The 26254-nt window shown below is 41.9% G+C and overlaps 1 protein-coding gene across 3 annotated transcripts in view; it reads right to left on the reverse strand.

Annotated features, from left to right (window-relative positions):
- LOC110501274 (melanophilin) overlaps nucleotides 1–26254 on the reverse strand; it is a 123947-nt gene that overhangs the window by 58248 nt on the left and 39445 nt on the right. For 2 of the 3 annotated variants that reach the window (XM_021578696.2, XM_021578695.2), the window contains exons 3-7: nucleotides 25565–25786; nucleotides 23336–23475; nucleotides 21334–21375; nucleotides 13718–13773; nucleotides 3632–3730 (exon numbers count right to left, since the gene is read on the reverse strand). In XM_021578696.2, the coding sequence (XP_021434371.1) occupies nucleotides 3632–3730; nucleotides 13718–13773; nucleotides 21334–21375; nucleotides 23336–23475; nucleotides 25565–25786 (559 nt within the window). The remainder of the gene's footprint in view (nucleotides 1–3631; nucleotides 3731–13717; nucleotides 13774–21333; nucleotides 21376–23335; nucleotides 23476–25564; nucleotides 25787–26254) is intronic. The other variant, XM_021578697.2, reaches the window with a different exon arrangement.

The following is a 26254-nucleotide window of genomic DNA, read 5'->3' on the forward strand; positions in this document are numbered from 1 at the left end:
TCTGGCCTTTATGGAAGAGTGGCAAGAAGAAAGCCATTTCTTAAAGATATCCATAAAAAGTGTTGTTTAAAGTTTGCCACAAGCCACCTGGGAGACACACCAAACATGTGGAAGAAGGTGCTCTGGTCAGATGAAACCAAAATTGAACTTTTTGGCAACAGCTGAACACACCATCCCCACTGTCAAACATGGTGGTGGCAGCATCATGGTTTGGGCCTGCTTTTCTTCAGCAGGGACAGGGAAGATGGTTAAAATTGATGGGAAGATGGATGGAGCCAAATACAGGACCATTCTGGAAGAAAACCTGATGGAGTCTGCAAAAGACCTGAGACTGGGACGGAGATTTGTCTTCCAACAAGACAATGATCCAAAACATAAAGCAAAATCTACAATGGAATGGTTCAAAAATAAACATATCCAGGTGTTAGAATGGCCAAGTCAAAGTCCAGACCTGAATCCAATCGAGAATCTGTGGAAAGAACTGAAAACTGCTGTTCACAAATGCTCTCCATCCAACCTCACTGAGCTCGAGCTGTTTTGCAAGGAGGAATGGGAAAAAAATTCAGTCTCTCGATGTGCAAAACTGATAGAGACATACCCCAAGCGACTTACAGCTGTAATCGCAGCAAAAGGTGGCGCTACAAAGTATTAACTTAAGGGGGCTGAATAATTTTGCACGCCCAATTTTTCAGTTTTTGATTTGTTAAAAAAGTTTGAAATATCCAATAAATGTCGTTCCACTTCATGATTGTGTCCCACTTGTTGTTGATTCTTCACAAAAAAATACAGTTTTATATCTTTATGTTTGAAGCCTGAAATGTGGCAAAAGGTCGCAAAGTTCAAGGAGGCCGAATACTTTCGCAAGGCACTGTATATATACATATATTATTTTTTTCTCCCCAGTTTATTTCAGTAAATACTTGCTTAACACGTATTTTTCTTATTGTTGGTTAACCTGTTGTATTCAGCGCATGTGACAAATACAATTTGATTCGATTTGATTTGATGAAGTGTGGCACCAAAAGTCTTTGAATTCACCGAATCACATTTCAGTTTAAATCGACATACATCTCATTCTGACAGAGACAGGCAATCTAGCTCATAAAGTTGTACATATATAGGTAAGAGTTACCGAATGTCATTTTTGCTGAATTTGGACATTTACAAGCGAATGTAATCGAAAGACATTGTGCAAATTAACAAAGTTTTGAAGCAAGCTTATCTGCTCTGAAGTAGCATGTGTACACTCTGTGTCTGTCTGGAGTCCCTAGGGCAATGGGCCTGCCTGCTCTGCTTGGAGCAGATGGGGGAGGAATAGACAGGCTGAGAATGGAGAGAAAAAAAGGCAAGCAAATCACAAGATGTCAGTGGCAGCTGTATAGATAACTAATTCAAAAGGCTTTGACTTCTCAAACACAGGAGAAAGCTTACACAATATGATGCCCCATCACCTTATTCAGTCAGTAACTTACTTAGATAACTAGCAAGTTAAACTTAGGAGTTGTGTTAATGCATAATTCTTAATTTTTCACACGGGAAAAAATATAAAACGAGTAAGAAATCCATTACTGCGCTTTGTAACCGCTGATCTAAAATGCTTCTTATTGTAATTTCTGCTCTGCATCAGACTAACTTTGTGCATCTGTTGCACTTCTCTCCACTTGGATGAGAATTCACCGAATGGGCATTCTATCAGCAGACAGCGCGCTCTGACTGGTTTTGTAGCTTTTATCTTCTACTTGGTAGGCCTACTTTTTTCTCGGTGTAGCCAGCCTACTTTTCTCTGGTAAAATTCCAGATGAACTTTAAACAAAATATTAGGACATGCAGCTGGCTACATTACTTCTATGATAAACAGAAAAATTATGGCCATGCATCGTTTTTTGCAAGCTCAATTAGGCTACATGTGTGGCTGCCAGCCAAATAACTTTGCATTTCTGTTGTCATTTAATGAAAATGAAGTTGTTTTCTGTCAAATGTGTTGCACTAATGTATTTTCTGTGAAGGAAAACTATAGTTGCACTTTCCTGATCAGTCTATTGAAGCAAAAAAAAAAACACTGTTGACTTTCAATATAAATCATGTCCCCTGCCAATACACAGCTGGACTCACCCGCTCCCGCTTTCACCCTTTGTGTTATTTACAAACATATGACTGGTTCAATTGTTCTGGGGAATTATGGTAAGCTTCATAATGTAAAATAATGTGACAGGTGAAATGAAGAATGTGATCTGCTTTATCTCCTAATGTATTGCACAAGTTGACACCAGGTATTTACTTAAAAAGTAGCTACAAATACAACATATTGAACAACTTCAAATACATTTTTTTTTAATGTTATTGAAAAACCATCCCCTGGCTATTTCAAATACCCGGGTATTTAGGCCCTGAAAATTGTCAAAGACTCCAGCCATCCTAGTCATAGACTGTTCGCTCTGCTACCACATGGCAAGCAGTACCGGAGCGCCAAGTCTAGGTCCAAGAGACTTCTAAACAGCTTCTACCCCCAAGTCATAAGACTCCTGAACATCTAGTCAAATGGCTACCCAGACTATTCACATTGCCCCCTCCCCTCTCCACATCACTGCCACTCTCTGTTTTCATCTGTGCATAGTCACTTTAATTAACTCTATGTACATACTACCTCAACTAACCGGTGCTCCTCCACATTGACTCTGTACCGGCACCCCCCTGTATATAATGTTATTTTTTACTGCTCCTCTTTAATTACTTGTTACTTTTATCTCTTATTCTTATCTGTATTTTTTGAAACTGCACTGTCGGTTAGGGGCTCTTAAGTAAGCATTTCACTGTAAGGTCTACTACACCTGTTGTATTCGGTGCATGTGACTAATAACATTTGATATATACGGTATACGGCCCAAGCCTATTAACAACAGTTACAATAACTAATTGACAATAAACTAAATCAGTCAGGATATTGTACCTTCTTACAATCCCTTGTATTTACAAAGTGCAGACCTGTTGCTCACAAAAATACCATGTTAGCCCTAGCACATAAAGTCAAGTAGTTTAGATTGGTCTGGAGATATTTTGAGCCTCCCCTAGGGTATCTGGCTGGTACAATGTGACTGTTTTATTGAATCAAGCTCAAATGTGTTCCAGACTTGATAGCGCAACTCAACATTCACAGTTAAGAATTATTGTCCACTTTGAAAGCGAAAACAGAGGAACCATGCTGACTAGACTGCATGAATAAAACAATAGATATAGAAATATGGCCAATTTAATATAGTTACTGGATTAAAGTTAATGCCAAGAAAGACACTACTGTGTGTGTGTGTGTGTGTGTGTGTGTGTGTGTGTGTGTTTGGTTTTATTATCCTTGTGGGGACCAGAAGCCCCCACAAGGATAGTAAAACAAGTCAAATTAAAACTATTTTAGGCATAGGGATTAGGGTTAGGGTTACAATTAGTGTTAGGGAAAATAGGATTTTTTAAATGGGAATCAATTGTTTGGTCCCCACAAGGATAGTAAAACAAACATGTGTGTCTGTGTATGTATTTACGTATGTATTGTGTGGTTATATGGGTGTACCTTTTTATTTTTACAAGCCAGGGCTATGAGAGAGTCTAAGGGAGACAGAGGACTTTCTCTTCCAGTCAGTACCTGACAGGATTCTTGTCGAGACAGAGAGTGGGTGGAGTAGTTAAGGTCCAGACCGAAGTCGACGGGGTGCACAGTGAGCAGTCGCTTGGTCGTTTTCATCTTCAAAAGAGTAGAGATAAAGACATCATCACACATAGAACCAGGAGAGAGGAGAGGAGACAGGGAGGACACCAAAGATGGGTAAAGGCGGTGAGTAGTGGCAACTCTCCACTAATGAGAACTACTGAGACACACTCAAGAGCTCTGATCCCCTCCAGAGCTCTTGAGGGAGCTCAAGATAGAGAACCTTATACCTGGAATACAACCTTTCCTCTTAATGTGTACCCTAGTGGGGTTAGCATTGGTCCAATAAGCATTACCATGCTGACATGTTTTTTAGGAAGATGATCCTTTTACTGAATGTGACAACAGATGTTTGTTCTTCTTTCCAATACTGTATGAGTCAATAAGGCTCAGTTGGTAAAACACAGCACTTGCAATGCCAAGGATAAAAGTATTTGCTAAATGACAGATATTATGCAGGCCATGCAAATGCATTATTCCCATGGTTTGGGTGGGCTGCCATACGTTGAATGACAATGAGGACGACGTTCCCTGAGTAAATATCACTATATGATGGACATATCACCATAAGTTTGTTGCTGTGGTCATTTATGGGAGATGGTGTCACATTTCCTTTTTTGGAATAACAAAGGATCACCATATGCTAAACTGAGGCTCTTGAAGGTTGGATTTGAGTTGTTTCAGAAATTAACAGTACATAAGAGGAAAAAAGCATTTCACCCAACTACACTGGCTCATGTCTCCCTGAGTCATTCAAATGACTTGTTCTGCTCACACCACTTGAGGGTGCTCTCCCTCTCTATCTTTCCCAAGGTAACCAAAGCAGGAAATGCTGGTAAGATCATGCTAAAGTTGTGAATCATAAACATGAAAACAGAAGTATTCACTATCACTTCAATTGCAACAACAAAATTAGGTTTAAATCATAGGCTAAATGGACATGGACTAGCAAGTGTCTTCACTGACATTTTCAACCTCTCCCTGTCCGAGTCTGTAATAGCAACATGTTTTAAGCAGATCACCAGAGTGCCTGTGCCCAAGAACACTTAAGGTAACCTGCCTAAATGACTACCGACCCGTAGCACTCAAGTCTGTCGCCATGCAGTGCTTTGAAAGGCTGGTCATGGCTCACATCAACACCATCATCTCAGAAACCCTAGACAAACTCCAATTTGCATACCGCCACAACAGTGCCACAGATGATACAGTCTCTATTGCACTCCACACTGCCCTTTCCCACCTGGATAGAAGGACCACCTATGTGAGAATGCTGTTCATTGACTACAGCTCAGCGTTCAACACCATAGTGCCCTCAAAGCTCATCAATAAGCTAAGGACCCTGGGACTAAACACTTCACTCTGCAACTGGATCCTGGACTTCCTGACGGCTGCCCCAAGGTGGTAAGGGTAGGTAACAACACATCCGCCAAGCTGATCCTCAACACAGGGTCCCCTCAGGGAGGTGTGCTCAGCCCCCTCCTGTACCCCTTGTTCACTCATGATTGCATGGCCAGGCACGACTCCAACACCATCATTCATTTATCCAAGATGGTGTAGCAGTCAGACGTCTTTGTCTTGTCGTGTCCCGTGTATATTTATTTTTTCTTCGTATATATTGTTTATACACTGCTCAAAAAAATAAAGGGAACACTTAAACAACACAATGTAACTCCAAGTCAATCACACTTCTGTGAAATCAAACTGTCCACTTAGGAAGCAACACTGATTGACAATAAATTTCACATGCAATAGACAGCAGGTGGAAATTATAGGCAATTAGCAAGACCCCCCCAATAAAGGAGTGGTTCTGCAGGTGGTGACCACGGACCACTTCTCAGTTCCTATGCTTCCTGGCTGATGTTTTGGTCACTTTTGAATGCTGGCGGTGCTTTCACTCTAGTGGTAGCATGAGACGGAGTCTACAACCCACACTAGTGGCTCAGGTATTGCAGCTCATCCAGGATGGCACATCAATGCGAGCTGTGGCAAGAAGGTTTGCTGTGTCTGTCAGCGTAGTGTCCAGAGCATGGAGGCGCTACCAGGAGACAGGCCAGTACATCAGGAGACGTGGAGGAGGCCGTAGGAGGGCAAGAACCCAGCAGCAGGACCGCTACCTCCGCCTTTGTGCAAGGAGGAGCAGGAGGAGCACTGCCAGAGCCCTGCAAAATTACCTCCAGCAGGCCACAAATGTGCAAGTGTCTGCTCAAACGGTCAGAAACAGACTCCATGAGGGTGGTATGAGGGCCCGATGTCCACAGGTGGGGGTTGTGCTTACAGCCCAACACCGTGCAGGACGTTTGGCATTTGCCAGAGAACACCAAGATGGCGCACTGTGCTCTTCATAGATGACAGCAGGTTCACACTGAGCACGTGACAGACATGACAGAGTCTGGAGACGCTGTGGAGAAAGTTCTGCTGCCTGCAACATCCTCCAGCTTGACCGGTTTGGCGGTGGGTCAGTCATGGTGTGGGGTGGCATTTCTTTGGGGGGGCCGCACAGCCCTCCATGTCCTCGCCAGAGGTAGCCTGACTGCCATTAGGTACCGAGATGAGATCCTCAGACCCCTTGTGAGACCATATGCTGGTGCGGTTGGCCCTGGCTTCCTCCCAATGCAAGACAATGCTAGACCTCATGTGGCTGGAGTGTGTCTGCAGTTCCTGCAAGAGGAAGGCATTGATGCTATGGACTGGCCCGCCCGTTCCCCAGACCTGAATCTAATTGAGCACATCTGGGACATCATGTCTCTCCCTAATGTCAATATGCCTTGTATTTCACTGTACAGGCTCCATCCACCAACGCCACATTGCACCATAGACTGTACAGGAGTTGGCGGATGCTTTAGTCCAGGTCTGGGAGGAGATCCCTCAGGAGACCATCCGCCACCTCATCAGGAGCATGCCCAGGCGTTGTAGGGAGGTCATACAGGCACGTGGAGGCCACACACACACTACTGAGCCTCATTTTGACTTGTTTTAAGGACATTACATCAAAGTTGGATCAGCCTGTAGTGTATTTTTCCACTTTAATTTTGAGTGTGACTCCAAATCCAGACCTCCATGGGTTGATAAATTTGATTTCCATTGATAATTTTTGTGTGATTTTGTTGTCAGCACATTATGCACAACTATGTAAAGAAAAAAGTATTTAATAAGAATATTTAATTCATTCAGATCTAGGATGTGTTGTTTTAGTGTTCTTTAGAGCAGTGTATTTCTAACCTCAATTTCAACCTACTCTCCCGCAACCCGCTTCACCCAATGTGTTATGGATCTGCTATTTTCTATACTTTAGAACGGGAACCCCCAACAGAAGCTAGCCAGCTAACTAAGTCAGTTAGCCACTGCTAGCGGTCATCAGCTAACCTCAGCCCGGACAACTCCTGTCAGTCTGCACAGCGCGATTCAACCCAGAGCATATCGGACTGTTTTTTCTCAAAAACATCTACCACATCTCTGGATTCCAACCGCAAGCCCTGAACCTTTTCACCTGGATCATTGCAGCTAGCTTGCTGCTATCCGAGTGGCTACTCCTGGCTAACATCTCTGTCCCGAAGCAAGCACCAGTTAGCCTGGAGCTAGCCTCGTGCTAGGCCCATCTCCTGGCTAGCTAAAGAGGTCCATCAGTCAATTTCTTGGGCTACAATACATATTTTGCCAATTGGGCTGGACCCTTTTACTGCCTACACGAAGCCCTGCTGGTCTGCCGACGTAACCGTCCGTAACCGTCCAGACTCTTCCCTCACGACGTCCCCTAAGGCTCCTTCTGCTCGCCTAGCTACTCACTGCACCCTATGATCACTCGGTTGTGCATGCCTCTCCCTAATGTCAATATGCCTTGTATTTCACTGTACAGGCTCCAGCCCTGCTCAATATGCCTCAGGTAGACCTTTTGTTCCACCTCCCACACATGTGGGGATCTCACCTGGTTTAAATGGTGTCTTTAGAGACAAACCTCTCTCATCGTCACTCAATGCCTTGGTTTACCTCCACTATATTCACATCCTACCATACCCTTATTTGTATATTATGCCTTGAATCTATTCCTCCACGCCCAGAAACCTGCTCCCCTAACTCTCTGTTTCCGAACGCACTAGACGACCAGTTCTTATAGCATTTAACTGTACCCTTATCCTACTCCTCCTCTGTTCCTTTGGTGATGTAGAGGTTAATCCAGGCCCTGCAACGCCTAACTCCATTCCCCAGGCACTCTCATTTGTTGACTTCTGTAATCGTAAAAGCCTTGGTTTCATGCATGTTAACATTAGAAGCCTCCTCCCTAAGTTTGTTTTATTCTCACTGCTTTAGCACACTCTGCCAACCCGGATGTCATAGCCGTGTCTGAATCCTGGTTCAGGAAGGCCACAAAAATCCTGAAATTTCCATCCCTAACTATAACATTTTCCAACAAGATAGAACTGCCAAAGGGGGCAGAGTTGCAATCTACTGCAGAGATAGCCAGCAGAGTTCTGTCTTACTATCCACATCTGTGCTCAAACAATTCAAGCTTCTACTTTTAAAAATCCACCTTTCCCGCTTGCTATAGACCACCTTCAGCCCCCAGCTGTGCCCTGGACACCATATGTGAATTGATTGCCCCCCATCTATCTTCAGAACTCGTACTGTTAAGTGACCTAAACTGGGACATGCTTAACACCCTGTCCATCCTACAATCTAAGCTAGATGCCCTCAATCTCACACAAATGACCAATGAACCTACCAGGTACAACCCCAAATCCGTAAACACGGGCACCCTCATAGATATCATCCTGACCTGATCAAACAGAAATTTGCATCCTGTAGCTCAAAGTTCAGGGACACTAAAGTCCATGGAGAATAAAATAACCTCCTCCCAGCTGCACTGAGGCTAGGAAACACTGTCACCACCGATAAATCCACGATAATTGAGAATTTCAACAAGCATTTTTCTATGACTGGCCATGCTTTACACCTGGCTACCCCTACCCCGGTCAACAGCTCTGCACCCCCCACAGCAACTTGCCCAAACCTCTCCCATTTATCCTTCACCCAAATCCAGATAGCTGACGTTCTGAAAGAGCTGCAAAATCTGGACCCCTACAAATCAGCTGGGCTAGACAAACTGGACCCATTCTTTCAAAAAAATTATCTGCCGCAATCGTCGCAACCCCTATTACTAGCCTGTTCAAACTCTCTTTCGTATCGTCTGAAATCCCCAAAGATTGGAAAGCTGCTGCGGTCATCCCCCTCTTCAAAGGGGGAGACACTCTAGACCCAAACTGTTACAGACCTATATCTATCCTACCCTGCCTTTCTAACATCTTCGAAAGCCAAGTTAAACAGATCACCGACCATTTAGATTCCCGCCGTACCTTCTCCGCTATGCCATCTGGTTTCCGAGCTGGTCATGGGTGCACCTCAGCCACGCTCAAGATCCTAAACGATATCATAACCGTCATCGATAAAAGACAATACTGTGTAGCCATATTCATTGACCTTACCAAGGCTTTCGACTGTCAATCACCACATTCTTATCGGCAGACTCAACAGCCTTGGTTTCTCAAAAGACTGCCTCGCCTGGTTCACCTTCTCAGTTCAGTGTGTCAAATCGGAGGGCCTGTTGTCTGGACCTCTGGCAGTCTCTATGGGGTGCCACAGGGTTCAATTCTCGGGCCGACTCTTTTCTCTGTATACATCAATGCACCTGTACATAGCCTACCTGTACATCCCAATATTGTTATTTATTTATTTTTGCTGCTTTGCATCCAAGTATCTCTACCTGCACATTCATCTTCTGCACATCTATCACTCCAGTGTTTAATTGCTAAATTGTAATTACTTCGCCACTACGCCTATTTATTGACTTTTCTATTGTGTTATTGACTGTACGTTTGTTTATTCCATGTGTAACTCTGTGTTGTTGTTTGTGTCGCACTGCTTTGCTTTATCTTGGCCAGGTCGCAATTGTAAATGAGAACTTGTTCTCAACTGGCCTATCTGGTTAAATAAAGGTGACATTCTTTTAAAATAATAATTTAATTTGCCGATGACACAACAGTGGTAGGCCTGATCATCGACAACAATGAGACAGCCTATAGGGAGGAGGTCAGAGACCTGGCCATGTGGTGCCAGGACAACAACCTCTCCCTAAACGTGATCAAGACAAAGGAGATGATTGTGGACTACAGGAAAAATGCATAGTCACTTTAATTAACTCTACCTACATGTACATACTACCTCAACTAACCGGTGCCCCCGTCCATTGACTCTGTACCGGCACCCCCCTGTATATATTGTTATTTTTTTACTGCTCCTCTTAATTACTTCTTACTTTTATCTCTTATTCTTATCCGTATTTTTTGAAACTGCACTGTCGGTTAGGGGCTTGTAAGTAAGCATTTCACTGTAAGGTCTACTACACCTGTTGTATTCGGCGCATGTGACTAATAACATTTGATTTGATTTGATATGTGGTATTACATTTCTAAACTTTGACACAATGGCCCATATTCACAAAGCATCTCAGAGTAGTAGTGCTGATCTAGGATCAGGTCCCCTGCTTTAATAATTAATGATGGTTTAAAAGGAAAAACTGATCTTAGATCAGCAATCCTACACTAAGATGCTTTGTGGATATGGGCTCGCGTCCCCCCGCTGTCCATGTGATCTTATTCATTATTATCTAAAAGACAAAACTAATCCTAGATAAGCACTCCTACTCAACACTGTAAATACAAGCCAAGGATTATTGTGTCAGCAGACAACAATGAGAGAAAGTGCTTCGTTTTGGTTATTTATTGTGATTTGGAACTCAACAACCAATCTAGACTGTCAGACAATCATAACAAAAACCAGCAGGAGACACTTCAAGGTCTCTCTCACACTTTCTCATACACTTGACGTTTCTGGGGCTTGCGTCCCAAAAGGCAACCTATTACCTATGTAGTGCACTACTATTAACCGGGGCCCAAAGGGCTTTGGTTAAAATAAGGGTTTTTGGGATACAACCTGGCACTCTTTAATGTTTGTCATGATCTATGACAGCCTGGTATTTATTCACCAATAATGCACCGGGCCAGCGCTGACTCTGCAATGCCTTAACCCTGACCAGCTGCTCATCAGGGTTAAGGGTCAGCAAAAATGACCAGATATATAAATCATCTCAACTGTTAAACAACATGAAGGGTCCTCCTGAGTGGCACAGTGGTCTAATGCAGTGCATCGAGGTGCTAGTTGTGCCACTAGAGATTCTGGGTTTGAGTCCAGGCTCTGTCGCAGCCGGCCGTGACCAGGAGACCCACAATTGACCCAGCGTCGTCCGGGTTAGTCCAGCAACGATGTTCTTGTCCCATCGCGCACTAGTGACTCCTGTGGTGGGCCGGGCGCAGTGCACGCTGACATGGCACGGTGTTTCCTCTGACACATTGTTGCGGCTGGCTTCTGGGTTAAGTGGGCATTGTGTCAAGATGCAATGGTTGGGTTGTGTTTCGGAGGACGCACAGCTCTCGACCTTCACCTCTCCTGAGTCCGTACGGGAGTTGCAGCGATGAGACAAGACTGTAACTACCATTTGGATACCACGAAAAATAAAAATAATAATATAAATTAGGATTTTTAAAATATATTTTTAAAAATATAAATAAAGATGAGTTTAGATGGTTTAGATCACCTAGCTTAGGCCAATGATACAGAAGATGCTACATAATATATATAATATTTATACCATTTAGCAGATTGTTTTGTCTTAAGCAACTTACAGTCATGCGTGTATACATATGGGTTGTCCTGGGAATCGAACACACAATCCTAGCAGTGCAAGTGACATGATTTACCAACTGAGCCATACAGGACCACATATCTTTCAAGTAGGACCAATTAAATGACTTATTGTTGATATAACATTTCATCCTTTCCTAAACTATGGGCTAAGGCGGCTGTACAAACATGTCCACTTTTTGAAGTCTGAATTCGCCTTTACTTGCACACAGGGATGTCTCAACCATAAACATGAACTAAGGTGTCTCAAACACTCAAGAAGACCTGTACAAGCAACTTAACCCTCATACCCTCTACCAACATATTATACATACATGGATTACCAACTGGGATCATTTTGACCCCAAGAAGAAACTATTTGAAAAAGTAACAATCATAGCCAAATATCAACTTCATTCTTAGAAAAACATTACTAGAAATCATTTTATCAGAAATAAAGAATAACCAAAATAGACTTATTTTGGCTAAATTACAGGTAATTTGTATATTCTGTCAAATGAAAATATATATTTCCCCTTAAATAATGTACAGCTTTTGGTAACACTTTATTTGGACATGCCACCTGTAGAGATCTACAGACTATCAGTAACATTTCAACTAACTATCTACTAACCCTAACCTAACCTTAAGCCTTAACCTAACCATAACCTTAGGAAGCAGTTGCTTATCAACAGATAGTATGACCATCTGTACAGCATCTACAGATGGACTATCCAAATAAAGCCTGACTCGTCTTTTTTTCCATATTACAAATCAACATAGGCACTAAAAAGATAATTTGATTGATTTGTAATGAAACAGCAGGGAGCAGGTCTCGAACCCTCAACCTTCTAGCCCGAGGTCTGGCGCGCTATCGACTGTGCCGCAAAAGCATGCTCGAGCGGCTGAGTCGATTTCCGTGCTTATAAACCCAGGGTCGTTGCACTATTATCATTTAGACTTTAGAATTGTGCCATATTTTGGGGCGGTACACCAACATTTTTAATATACTTAATTTTATTGACAAAAGTCCATCCATTGATCCTGAAAGGAAATTACAAAGAATATGCCTTTGTTTTCTTTATTTACTAGCATTAGCATTGCTGTCATTGAAACAATGGGAGTGGTTGAGCCTATGGCAAGATGATTCAAAAAGCATGCTCAAACTAAATGTTATAGCAACCCAAATATCATATCAACAATTTCAACAAGTTGCAAATATAGAATATTGGAAGATATTTTGGGAATTCTGGTATTTATATAACATTTACCGTAGAAAAACTATTTATCTGAGAATACACACCAATACAGGTCTGATCCCTATGTGTACATTTAGAGGGTAGCTGGTAATTATGTACCCAGATAAACTTAGATTCAAATAAAGGTCCTATTTACCAAATAACTATAGGCTGAATTAGGTGTTTTTGGCTGGGGAAAAATGACCCCAAAGGACTTTTCTTTCTTGTTTCTAATCCATTTGAATACAGAAACACTAAACAAGGATTTAGATTAGTTAAGAACAAGTTGATTGACAAAGTCATGAAATATTGGAAGACTCGATAAACCATCTTTGGGCTATGATAAAAAATATGCCTCTGGGGTCAAAACCCCCAGTCTGTAATATGAGGGTTAAAATAAACATATAAAACGTATTAGACATAAAGCAGGTACTGTAGAGAAACTAGGTTTTCATTTGTGTATACATGTTACTATGTGTCAAGGTCTCAATGCTTCAGCATGGATTACCATTGAGAAGACCCAGCCACATTTAAAATGATTTACTGCTGTATGCACACTAATGAGTCACTGTTCATTTTACATTTTGTGTTTGTTTTATGGATATGTAACGTACAGTATAACACAAACGTTTCCCATAATTGTTCATAGGGTAAGGTTGCACATGTGTGTTCTAGCCCAGCACAAGCACAACCGACTCAACTATTCCACTATTCCTCAAGACCCTTTGTTAGTTGAATCGCAGGGCTGGAATAAAAATGTGCAACACTCGGGCACACCCGAGGACCCAAGCTAAGAAACACTGCCATAGAGGGATGTCTTCTACCCACCAACATAAACAGTCAAGGACACAGTTGACTGATTAACACTATAGGGCCAACCCGAACCATACTGTGCTGGCTCTGATATTTTCTCTTACATTGTCCTTTCGCGAACAGTTCCAGCAACTTTGGTGTATGTGAACCCAGGCCAGCCCAGTATACTTCGGCTTGGCTCGGTAGTGTGAAAAAGGTAAGACTGTAATTCAAGAAGTCAGGAATTGAGAGTGGGCAATACCATTCTGTAGTGTTGTCCATCTGCCACGGTGTCCATGTTGTTCTCATCATAGAGATCTGATGAGGAGGGAGAAGTGTCTCGTGTGAGTTACATTTATTTTTTATTTTATTCAATTCCATAAGACTTAAATTATCTCTCAAAAAGCAACTGTGCTGAGCAAAACAGTGCACGTTTAAATACATTAGGTACATACATGCATACACACATTACATAATAAAGTGCCTTCAGAAAGTATTCACTTTTCCACAATTTGTTGTGTTACAGCCTGAATTTAACGTTGATTACATTTAGATTTGGTGTCACTAGCCTACACACAATACCCCATAATGTCAAAGTGGAATTATGTTTTTTGAGCCAATAAGTATTCAATCCCTTTGTTATTGCAAGCATGAATAAGTTCAAGAATAAAAATGCGCTTAACAAGTCACATAATAAGTGGCATGGACTCACTCCGTGTGCATTAATAGTGTTTTAACATGATTTTTAAATGACTACCCCATCTCTATACCCCACACATACAATTATCTGTAAGCTCCCTCAACTGAGCAGGTAATTTCAAACACAGATTCAACCACAAAGACCAGGGAGGTTTTTGTGGTAAAAGAGGTTAGTGATGTTTGAGCCTGTTGTCGGGACCGGCCTGCGGCATATTTTGCTGAGGACGGTTTCTGGTCGGTGTCAGACTTTTTATGCCTAAACCACGTCCAAGCGACCGAAGTAGCCCCTCTTTTAGGTACGAGCTCTGTGTCTCCGTGCTCTGTGTCACGTTCACTCTCGTCAATGTTTGTTTGTGTTGCAAATTTTCTTCTACACGGGAGGTGTGGAAGAAAGCAAAGCGTCGTCCAATTGACAAAAAATATTGCCGTAGTGTGATTTGCAACATAACAAAATAAACGATAGAAACATTTCTATAGTTTTAGATTATGCTCTATCATCACATGATATATATCGTCATATTGCCCAGCCCTAACGTACAGTGTCTTCAGAAAGTATTCATACCCTTGATGTATTCCACATTTTGTTGATAGATACTCAATTCAAAATTGATTAAATATTGATTTTTTGGGAGGGTTTCATTCCCCTCCAGCAGCTGTTAGGAAGGATGCCTATATCTTTGTAAGGACTGGGTGTATTGATATACCATCCAAAGTGTAATTAATAACTTCACCATGCTCAAAGGGATATTCAATGTCTGCTTTTTTTTTTTACCAATAGGAGCCCTTCTTTGCGAGACATTGACTACGCAAGAATCATGTGAAACACTACAGTCGAGTGCTCAAAACAAACCCCAGACTCAGACGTTGCAAGAGGCTTTTGCCCGCAGCACACCATATGGCAAAGAATCACAAAGATGGAAGGAGAGAACAGCTGCCGTTACAACTTACATCTGCATAGACATGGCCTCAATGTACACAGTCGAGAAACGGGGGTTTCGTGAGTTGGTGCTAACACTCGACTCAAGGTACCAAATGCATATTGGCACCCCCCCCCCCCCCAAAAAAATATATGTATTTTAGACCCATATTTATTTTGTTTGCAACTGAAGTTGAAGTGTTTTCTATTTACCTTTTTAGATTTTATACATTCATATTTTATATTTTGTTACATGCTTAATTGAAAATGTGCACAAAAGTTTTAAATAAAATGAGAAATAATCAAATATGACTAAGTACCTTTTATTTGTTGAGTATAATTCAAAATGCAATAAGAAATAAGCCTTTACATGTGACCACATTTTATATAAACAATTTATTCATTGAATTTACAGAAAATGCTGTCTGTGTGGGTGGAACAATTCAGTTTGCCTGTGATGTGTATGCCGAGGAACTCAAAACCCTCTCCACTACTGTCCCGTCGATGTGGATATGGGGGTGCTCCGTCTGCTGTTTCCTGAAGTCCACAATCATCTCCTTTGTTTTGTTGATGTTGAGTGTCAGGTTATTTTCCTGACACCACACTCCGAGGGCCCTCACCTCCTCCTTGTAGGCCGTCTCGTCGTTGTTGGTAATCAAGCCTACGACTGTAGTGTCGTCCGCAAACTTGATGATTGAGTTGGAGGCGTGCATGGCCACGCAGTCGTGGGTGAACAGGGAGTACAGGAGAGGGCTCAGAACGCACCCTTGTGGGGCCCCAGTGTTGAGGATCAGCGGGGTGGAAATGTTGTTACCTACCCTCACCACCTGGGGGCGGCCCGTCAGTAAGTCAAGTACCCAGTTGCACAGGGCAGAGTCGAGACCCAGGGTCTCGAGCTGGATGACGAGTTTGGAGGGAACTATGGTGTTAAATGCTGAGCTGTAGTCGATGAACAGCATTCTCACATAGGTATTCCTCTTGTCCAGATAGGTTAGGGCAGTGTGGTTGAGATTGCATCGTCTGTGGACCTATTTGGGTGGTAAGCAAATTGGAGTGGGTCTAGGGTGTCAGGTAGGGTGGAGGTGATATGGTCCTTGACTAGTCTCTCAAAGCACTTCATGATGTCGGAAGTGAGTGCTACGGGGCTCAGTTACCTTAACTTTCTTGGGAACAGGAACAATGGTGGCCCTCTTGAAGCATGTGGGAACAGCAGACTGGGATAAGGAATGATTGAATATGTCCGTAAACACACCAGCCAGCTGGTCTGCGCATGCTCTGAGGATGCGTCTGGGGATGCCGTCTGGGCCTGCAGCCTTGCGAGGGTTAAGACGTTTAAATGTTTTACTCACGTCGGCTGCAGTGAAGGAGAGTCCGCAGGTTTTGGTAGTGGTCCGTGTCAGTGGCACTGTATTGTCCTCAAAGCGAGCAAAAAAGTTATTTAGTCTGTCTGGGAGCAAGACATCCTGGTCCGTGACAGGGCTGGTTTTCTTTTTGACTGTAGACCCTGCCACATACCTCTTGAGTCTGAGCCATTGAATTGCGACTCTACTTTGTCTCTATACTGACTCTTAGCTCGTTTGATTGCCTTGTGGAGGGAATAGCTACACTGTTTGTATTCGGTCATGTTTCCGGTCACCTTGCCCTGGTTAAAAGCAGTGGTTCGCGATTTCAGTTTCACACGAATGCTGCCATCAATCCACAGTTTCTGGTTTGGGAATGTTTTAATCGTTGCTGTGGGTATAACATCGTCAATGCACTTTCTAATGAACTCGCTCACCGAATCAGCGTATTCGTCAATGTTGTTGTTGGACGCAATGCGGAACATATCCCAATCCACGTGATTGGAGTAGTCTTGAAGCGTGGAATCAGATTGGTCGGACCAGCGTTGAACAGACCTGAGCGCGGAAGCTTCTTGTTTTAGTCTCTGTCTGTAGGCTAGAAGCAACCAAATGGAGTCGTGGTAAGCTTTTCCGAAAGGAGGGCGGGGGAGGGCCTTATATGCGTCACAGAAGTTAGAATAACAATGATCCAGGGTTTTACCAGCCCTGGTTGCGCAATCGTTATGCTGATAGAATTTAGGGAGTCTTGTTTTCAGATTAGCCTTGTTAAAATCCCCAGCTACAATGAATGCAGCCTCAGGATATGTGGTTTCAAGTTTACATAGAGTCAAATAAAGTTTGTTCAGGGCCATCGATGTGTCTGCTTGGGAGGGAATATATACGGCTGTGATTATAATTGAAGAGAATTCCCTTGGTAGATAATGCGGTTGACATTTGATTGTGAGGAATTCTAAGTCAGGTGAACAGAAGGACTTGATTTCCTGTATGTTGTTATGATCACACCACGTCTCGTTAATCATAAGGCACACCCCCCCGCCCCTCTTCTTACCAGAAAGATGCTTGTTTCTGTCGGTGCGATGCGTGAAGAAACCAGCTGGCTGCACCGACTCCGATAGAGTCTCTCGAGTGAGCCATGTTCCTGTGATGCAAAAAACCTTACAGTCTCTGATGTCTCTCTGGAATGCTACCCTTGCTCGGATTTCATCAACCTTGTTGTCAAGAGACTGGACATTGGCGAGTAGTATGTTAGGGAGTGGAGAGCGATATGCCCGTCTCCGGAGCCTGACCAGAAGACCGCTTCGTTTGCCCCTTTCACGACGTTGTTGTTTTGGGTCACCGGCTGGGCTCCGATCCATTGTCCTGGGTGGAAGGCAGAACACAGGATCCGCTTCGGGAAAGTCATATTCCTGGTCGTAATGATGGTGAGTTGATGTTGCTCTTATATTCAGTAGTTCCTCCAGACTCTATGTAAGGAAACCTAAGATTACCTGGGGTACCAATGTAAGACATAACACGTAAAAAAACAAAATACTACATAGTTTCCTAGGAACGCGAAGCGAGGCGGCCATCTCTGTCGGCGCCGGAAGTTGATTTGATACGTATCATTATCAGATTATGAAATGACCTATATAGGGATATGAAATTTTGGCCATATCGTTCAGCGCTACTGTACGTCAAAAAACATTATCATATTAGCAAAGACTAATTTAGCATTAGCGCAAAGGTAATTTTCTTTTCTATGTTGTAGCTGTATAGTGTTTGTTTCTTTTTATAGCTCTCTAAATAGATAAGGTAAGGGAAATGCAGGAGCTAAGTGAACTTTTAAGAAACACACGTCAGAGAGCAAATCATATGGTGCTTCTGTCTGCCAGCACGAAAGCAGCACAAGTAGGTAAAGTGCGAGCACACAATGTGTTTCTCAGTCTCTTTTTATGAGTGTGTTTATGAGTGACTTGCTTTGCTCAGTAACATTTTGTTCTACTGGATCCTGCGCTTATTGAATCAGAGGACACAAGGAGACAGGGAGAGGAAGAGAGAGAGAGAGAGAGGAATAGAGAGAGCGAGGGAAAAAAAGAGATGGTAAGTGGAAGAAGATTTAAGGATGAGCAGCTGCTCTGCAAAAAAATAAACAACAAAAAATTGAAAGATAGTAAAAGTTAAGATCGTGCAAATTAAGTAATGGCCGTGCAGAAAACAAATGGCACAGTAGATGCTTAAAACACACATGCACATGCTCACACATGCTATGCATGCACGTGCACACACGTAAAAAATACACCAAGTTACCCTCTAATAAATTCCACAACACTCTAATTGACCTAAAACGTCCCGGACTCGAATACCTCTGTTGGCATACCAATGTGCGGTGGTGTAAAGTACTTCAGTAAAAATATTTTAAACTACTAGTTCTTTGGGGTATCTGTACTTTACTACTTACAGTTGAAGTCAGACGTTTACATACACTAAGGTTGGAGTCATTCAAACTAGTTTTTCAACCACTCCACAAATTTCTTGTTAACAAACTATAGTTTTGGCAAGTCGGTTAGGACGTCTACTTTGCGCATGACACAAGTAATTTTTCCAACAATTGTTTACAGACAGATTATTTCACTTATAATTAATTGTATCACAATTCCAGTGGGTCAGAAGTAAACATACACTAAGTTGACTGCCTTTTAAACAGCTTGGAAAATTCCAGAAAATGATGTCATGGCTTTAGAAGCTTCTGATAGGCTAATTGACATCATTTGAGTCAACTGGAGGTGTACCTGTGGATGTATTTCAAGGCCTACCTTCAAACTCAATGCCCCTTTGCTTGACATCATGGGAAAATCAAAAGAAATCAGCCAAGACCTAAAAAAGAAAAATTGGACCTCCACAAGTCTGGTTCATACTTGGGAGCAATTTCCAAACGCCTGAAGGTACCACGGTCATCTGTACAAACAATAGTACGCAAGTATAAACACCATGGGACCACGCAGCCGTCATTCCGCTCAGAAAGGAGTACTTTGGTGCGAAAAGTGCAAATCAATCCCAGAACAACAGCAAAGGACCTTGTGAAGATGCTGGAGGAAACAGGTACAAAAGTATCTATATCCACAGTAAAATGCAACATAACCTGAAAGGCCGCTCAGCAAGAAAGAAGCCACTGCTCCAAAGCCATAAAAAAGCCAGACTACGGTTTGCAACTGCACATGGGGACAAAGATCATACTTTTTGAAGAAATGTCCTCTGGTCTGATGAAACAAAAATAGAACTGTTTGGCCATAATGACCATCGTTATGTTTGGAGGAAAAGGGGGATGCTTGCAAGCCGAAGAAGACCATCCCAACTGTGAAGCACAGGGGTGGCAGCATTGTGTTGTGGGGTGCTTTGCTGCAGGAGGGGCTGGTGCACTTCACAAAATAGATGGCATAATGAGGAAGTAAAATTATGTGGATATATTGAAACAACATCTCAAGACATCAGTTAGGAAGTTAAAGCTTAGTTGCAAGTAGGTCTTCCAAATGGACAATGACTCCAAGCATACTTCCAAAGTTGTAGCAAAATGGCTTAAGGACAACAAAGTCAAGCTATTGGAGTGGCCATCTCAATCCCATAGAAGATTGAACTGAAGAACTGAAAAAGCGTGTGCGAGCAAGGAGGCCTACAAACCTGACTCAGGTACACCAGCTCTGTCAGGAGGAATGGGCCAAAATTCACCCAATTTATTGTGGGAAGCTTGTCGAAGGCTACACAAAACCTTTGACCCAAGTTAAACCATTTAAAGGAAACGCTACCAAATACTAATTGAGTGTATGTACACTTCTGACCCACTGGGAATGTGATGAAATAAATAGAAGCTGAAATAAATCATTCCCTCTACTATTATTCTGACATTTCACATTCTTAAAATAAAATAGTGATCCTAACTCACCTAAAACAGGGAATGTTTACTTGGATTAAATGTCAGGATTTGTGAAACTGAGTTTAAATGTATTTGGCTAAGGTAATGTAAACTTCCGACTTCAACTGTATATTCTTGTCAATGTTAACTTTTACTTCACTTCATTCCTAAAGAAAATATTTTACTTTTTACTACATTACATTTTCCATGACACCCAAAAGTACTTGCTACATTTCGACAGGAAAATGATCCAATTCACACATTAATCAAGATAACATCCCTGGTCATCCCTACTGCGTTTGATCTGGAGGACTCACTAAACACAAATGCTTAGTCTTAGTGTTGGCGCGTCCCCCTGGCTATCTGTCAATAAAAAATAATTTTACTTTTGATAATTAAGTACATTTTAGCAGTTCAATTTACTTTTCATTCAGTACATTTAAAACCAAATACTTTTAGACTAAAACTCAAGTAGTATTTTACTGGGTGACTTTCACTTTTTATTTATTGAGGGATTTTCTATTAAGGTATCTTTACTTTTACTCAAGTATGACAATTGAGTACTTTTTCCACCATTGCCAATGTGTCGGGGTGTGACAGGCTAACTATGTGCCAGCCAACCCAAAGGGCGCTTGGTAAGTGGCCAAGCTACAATGCCCACGGCTCTGCCGACAATGCCTCAATCAAATAAATGTAAATGAAGTTGTATTTAATATTTTACCTTAATCAGATTTCCTAAGCCATAACCAAATTGTGCTCTGGCTAGCTGGTTAATATCTATGTCTGTCAGACTGCCCTTATCTAAACGATAAAAATACATCCACTTTAAACATTACCTAATAGGTTTTAGGGTAAAATATGTTTGTGCTTCACAAGAAATCAGATTCCAAAGTCTGAAAAGCCCATTCTTTACTGTATGTCGATGGAGTGAGTGAGTGATCAGTGAGACAAGCCGTTCTTGGTAGAGTGTCTATGGAATGACACTGGACAAAGCCATTGTGCTTGATAATTGTGCAGAGACATAGAGCTCTACTTACTGTGGCTTTCGGGCATGCTGTGTGTGTCATCTTCACGAGGCTCTGGGAAGGAGAGACAGAGGGAGAAAGACTAACTATCTGAGGTAAAATCAAACAATTCAAAAGAAAGGCCCCTGACGTCATCAGTAGTGATGGTCCCTTTGTAAATAAATGCACAATCAGAGATAATCTTGATGACATAACATAAAATGTAAGGATACACTGTTGCTTTAGCTGCTTATTTCAATGTATGCTCATATGTGAAGAATGAGACTTGTACTGTGCATGTGTTAAGAAACCTTATGTAGTTTTGCTCCTCAACAGAATGGAAAGTCTCAACATAAGTTTTTGTAATAGTCTCTCTGTACACCAGAAGACAGTGGTGTGGGGATGACACCCTCTGAGCTTTGGGGGCCTCATGGACCACTGTCAGAAAGGATTGTGTGTTTGTGCACATGCACACTGTTCTGGCGTATGCAGCATGTGTGTGTGAAGCAATATGTTCACATTGGTATGTGCTTGCGTGTGGACTCTGTATAGACTGTGTATGCATAGGTTTGTATATGTATTTGTAGGTGTGGGTGTTTCTGTGTATATCTTTACATGTGTACATGTACATTTGCCTAAATGTGTGTTACTAATTTAACAAAAAAGCAAAACCGGTGTCTGTTCTCTTTTGCCCTGTATCTGGCCCATTGAACCCTGCAGGATTGGATCAACCAAAGACATGACATTTCAGACACAGAGACAAGACGTGATCATGCTGGATCCAGCCAACCAGCTCCCTCCTCATCCTACCCACAATCCTCCATAGTGACTTAACTCGTTTCCCTATAATTCATATTTGCATGATTTCCTTTTCCTTTAAGCAATGTCACAAACTCGTCAGGGCCAATACATCATTGGTCTCATCGTTTTAAAGAGGCCTTGGGTGTTGCTAGCAGGTAAACTCCATTGTATAGTTAACATCAGGCAAATAACATGTCAGTTTTGCTTGGATTAAACCCAATCGTCACTGCGTTAAACTTTAAACATGTCAGACAAACATACACAAAGCGTTTCGTTGCTATGTCAATAAGTCTGGTAACGTAGGCAACGTCCGGAACTGATCGAGTCATATAGGAACCAACGGAGGCAACGTTTCTCTAACATTGTTGGTCAGTGGAGGATAAAATGGCATGACATTTAGACTGAATCCAGGCCTTTGTGCTCCAGTACTCTTAACACGGCTCCACACACAGTTGTAGGAAGCCAGAAAAACAGAAAAGATGGAAAAGATTAAGTCCCTCTGTCCTATTTGGCAGGCAGCTCCCTGAGAAGGGCTTACTGACTGAAAAGAGAGAAAGAAAGAAAGAAAAACTTATTTCCTATGATTCAGAATTCACAGAGTGGGACAAATTAGTCATGTGTATCACTCCAGTCAAGTTTGCATGTAAATCTTCAACACCCGAAAAGCACTATGCAAAGATGGGTAAAATGTTACTTTACCAGATTACAAAAGCTCCCGTGTTAGATATCATGCAAATGTTGGATTTATAGAGTGTAAATGGTAAGTTGAGAAGGGAATTGGTTTAAAATGTGCTTTGGTGACATTTAAAATGCCTGCATAGGCTGTTATAAACACCATCATTTTATGAGTTGTGTTTACAAAAAATGACGACCAGTGATTTAAATCATTTCCGATTCCAGAGTTAACATGGTGATGCATACACCACACCACTGACCTGACATTGTAATCACTTTGGGTGATATTTTCTATACCATAGATGCAGCCTACAGTAAATACATTCCATCCACCATGACATGAAGTTATTAACTTCCAGCCACTGTATAAAGCTTTTCATTTATTGTATATTTGAACAATAAGCTTCAGCAGATCTTGAGCAACAATAAACCCTACTGTACCTAGTGGGCTCTGTAGCACTGCTGCCGTGTGCTACGGGGTTTCTTAAGAGTTTATACAGGGGTGATGGGGTCTCCTAAGGGCTTGTTCAGGTGTGGGCATGGAACCCATAGTACCCACCTCTCAGGTCACTCTGGGAGGCGCTGAGATCGCCACTCAACCTCTTGTAGAGCGAGCGCATCACCTTGGCACTGCCAAAGCGCTTGAAACGGGAGCGCACATTCTCATGGTACCACTCCAAAGTGCCAATCTTAAGGACCCTGGAGAGAGAGAGAGGACTTCAATAATGGCTGGCTATACAGACAGATGGATGGACAGAGCAGGGACAGACATTGACAGATTTAATAGACAAACACTGTAAGTTACTGTATGGCTCCAAGGTTTAGATCTGAAGCAGCTATTCTAGGAGTATGTTCTTGAGGTATATGTTGAGCCTTTTTTGTTGTTGTACATTAACGCATCACTACGTCAAGGAAAATATAGTATCCTTTCTAACAAAGATATCTACATAATAGTTTTTAAAAACATACCTTATCCTGGGTATGGGCTAAGTTGAGCACGCCTACAAATGTACATACTGAATCAAATATTACCACAACCTTTTTAAAACCCATGTCTATCTTTATTTCCCAAACACAATTGAACACAATCAGAATCACTTTGTCTTTTAGTAATTTTAAGCATCTGTTAACACATGTTTAAAACTTAACATAGGCTTAACACCTAACAAACACTTGTACTGCTTTAACACTTTTAACATAGGCCAGGCCATGGTGTTACCTCATATCCCAGTGATAATGCCTTGAATTCAATTTGCTCAACTTTCCATTGGCTCAAGCATTGGCTCAACTTGCCCCACAGCAAGCTTTTTTACTATATTAGCCCAAAAAGCTACAAGGATGCACTTTCATGTTATGTTTAGGACTTCATATTGAAGTTTATAGATACACCAACTGATGAATAGAACAGTTTACAAAACTACAGTATGTTCTTTGGTTTACATAAAAGAATCATGAAACCTGTACCCCAAATAATTCATTTGATGGTGGAAATCCGTTTTTTGGACCTAACTTGTTTACCACTTTTTCCCGTGTGCTTTTTTCATTCACAAGAATGCATGAAATTATGACCTCTTCCTAAATATTTGTTCACATTATTAATTTTGTGTATAGTTTACTAGAAACAAGGGGTGTCTCAACAAACCCTTGAACTTACCCCACTCTCCCAAGTGAGTAGGGTAAGCATTTCAATGTCAGGAATTGTGAAAAACTGATTTTAAATGTATTTGGCCAAGGTGTTTGTAGACTTCCAACTTCAACGGTATAACATGGTGCAGTCACCACCATGCTTGAAATTATGAAGTGTGGTACTCATTGATGTGTTGTGTTGGATTTGCCACAAGCATGATGTTTTTACTTTAGTGCCTTATTGCAAACAGGATGCATGTTTTGGAATATTTTTTATTCTGTACAGGCCTCCTTCTTTTCACACTGTCATTTAGGTTAGTTTTGGGGAGTAACCACAATGTTGTTGATCCATCATCAGTTTTCTCCCTTCACAGCTATTCAACTCCGTAACTGTTTTAAAGTCACCATTGGCCTCATGATGAAATCCCTGAGTGGTTTCCTTCCTCTCCGGCAACTGAGTTAGGAAGGACGTCTGAATCTTTGTAGTGACTGGGTGTATTGATACACCATCCAATGTGTAATTAATAACTTCACCACTCTCAAAGGGATATTTCATGTCTGCTTTTTTATTTTCACCCATCTTACCAATAGGTGCCCCTCTTTGCGAGGAATTGGAAAACCTCCCTGGTCTTTGTAGTTGAATCTTTTTTCGAAATTCACTGGGACCTTACATATAGTTGTGTATGTGGGACACAGAGATGAGGTAGTTATTCAAAAATCATGGTAAACACTATTACACAGAGTTAGTCCATACACATTATTATGTGACTTGTTAAACACATTTGAACTCCTGAACTTATTTAGGTTTGCCATTTCAAAGGGGTGGAATAAGTGCTTTTCATTTTCAGCTTTTCATTTTTAATTCATTTCAAGAAAATTCTACAAACAATCCATTTTAAATTCAGACTGTAACACAACAACATGTGGAAAAAGTCAAGGGATGTGGATACTTTCTGAAGGCACTATATATTAGCATTACGGTTGTTGTGCTAATGTCCTAACCTTAGCATGTTTGTTCAGTTCACCTGGTCATATGGCAGGAGTCGCACACCCAGCTGACATACTTTTTGTTGTAGAGGCTTCAGGCCCTAGCATGTCAGCATATTTTAGCGTGAAGGTTGTTATACCGAGATGTTAGTATTAGTATGTTTCTCCAGCTCACCTGGACATGTGGCAGGGGTCGCATACCCATCCGTGCTCCTTCTTGTTGTAGCGGCTGCAGGCTTTGCAGGCGTACAGCTGGCAGTCCAGACACTGGCGCTTGCTGTTAACAAGGAACTTGAAGGGCTGCAAGCAGCGGATGCAGTGGGACTCTGTCAGGCTGGTCCCAGTGCCCAGCAGCTCTCTCTTGGTGTCCTCCTTCTCTAGCTGCGTCTTTAGCTCCCTGCAAAATACACAAGGATGGATGGATAAATTGATTGACAGAGAAATATAAACAGAAGATGATGGATAGCTTGGCAGAGAGGCTATAGAGTGCAGGGATTATCAACTAGAATCAGCCGAGGGCTGATTTATTCTTGAGAGGATGGTCAAGGGGACGGAAAATAGTTACAAATAATATTGTTGTCTGCAAATTGACCGCAAGAAGCCCAAACAGATAATATTAGACTAAAACATAATAATTTCAAACCTTGCTTGAATTTGTATACAATCACATAGAATGAGTATACCAAACATTAGGAACGACTTTCTAATATTGAGCTGCACCACCGCTTTTGACCTCAGAACAGCTTCAATTTGTTCTCGGGGTATGGACTCTACAAGGTGTCGAAAGCATTCTACAGCTGGGCACAGGAAAAGGAATGCTCGCCCTTTTTGATTCCAATGCTTCCCATAGTTGTGTCAAGTTGGC

Source organism: Oncorhynchus mykiss, chromosome 22 (genome assembly GCF_013265735.2).
Source record: "Oncorhynchus mykiss isolate Arlee chromosome 22, USDA_OmykA_1.1, whole genome shotgun sequence".
In the NCBI taxonomy this organism is placed as follows: Eukaryota; Metazoa; Chordata; class Actinopteri; order Salmoniformes; family Salmonidae; genus Oncorhynchus; species Oncorhynchus mykiss.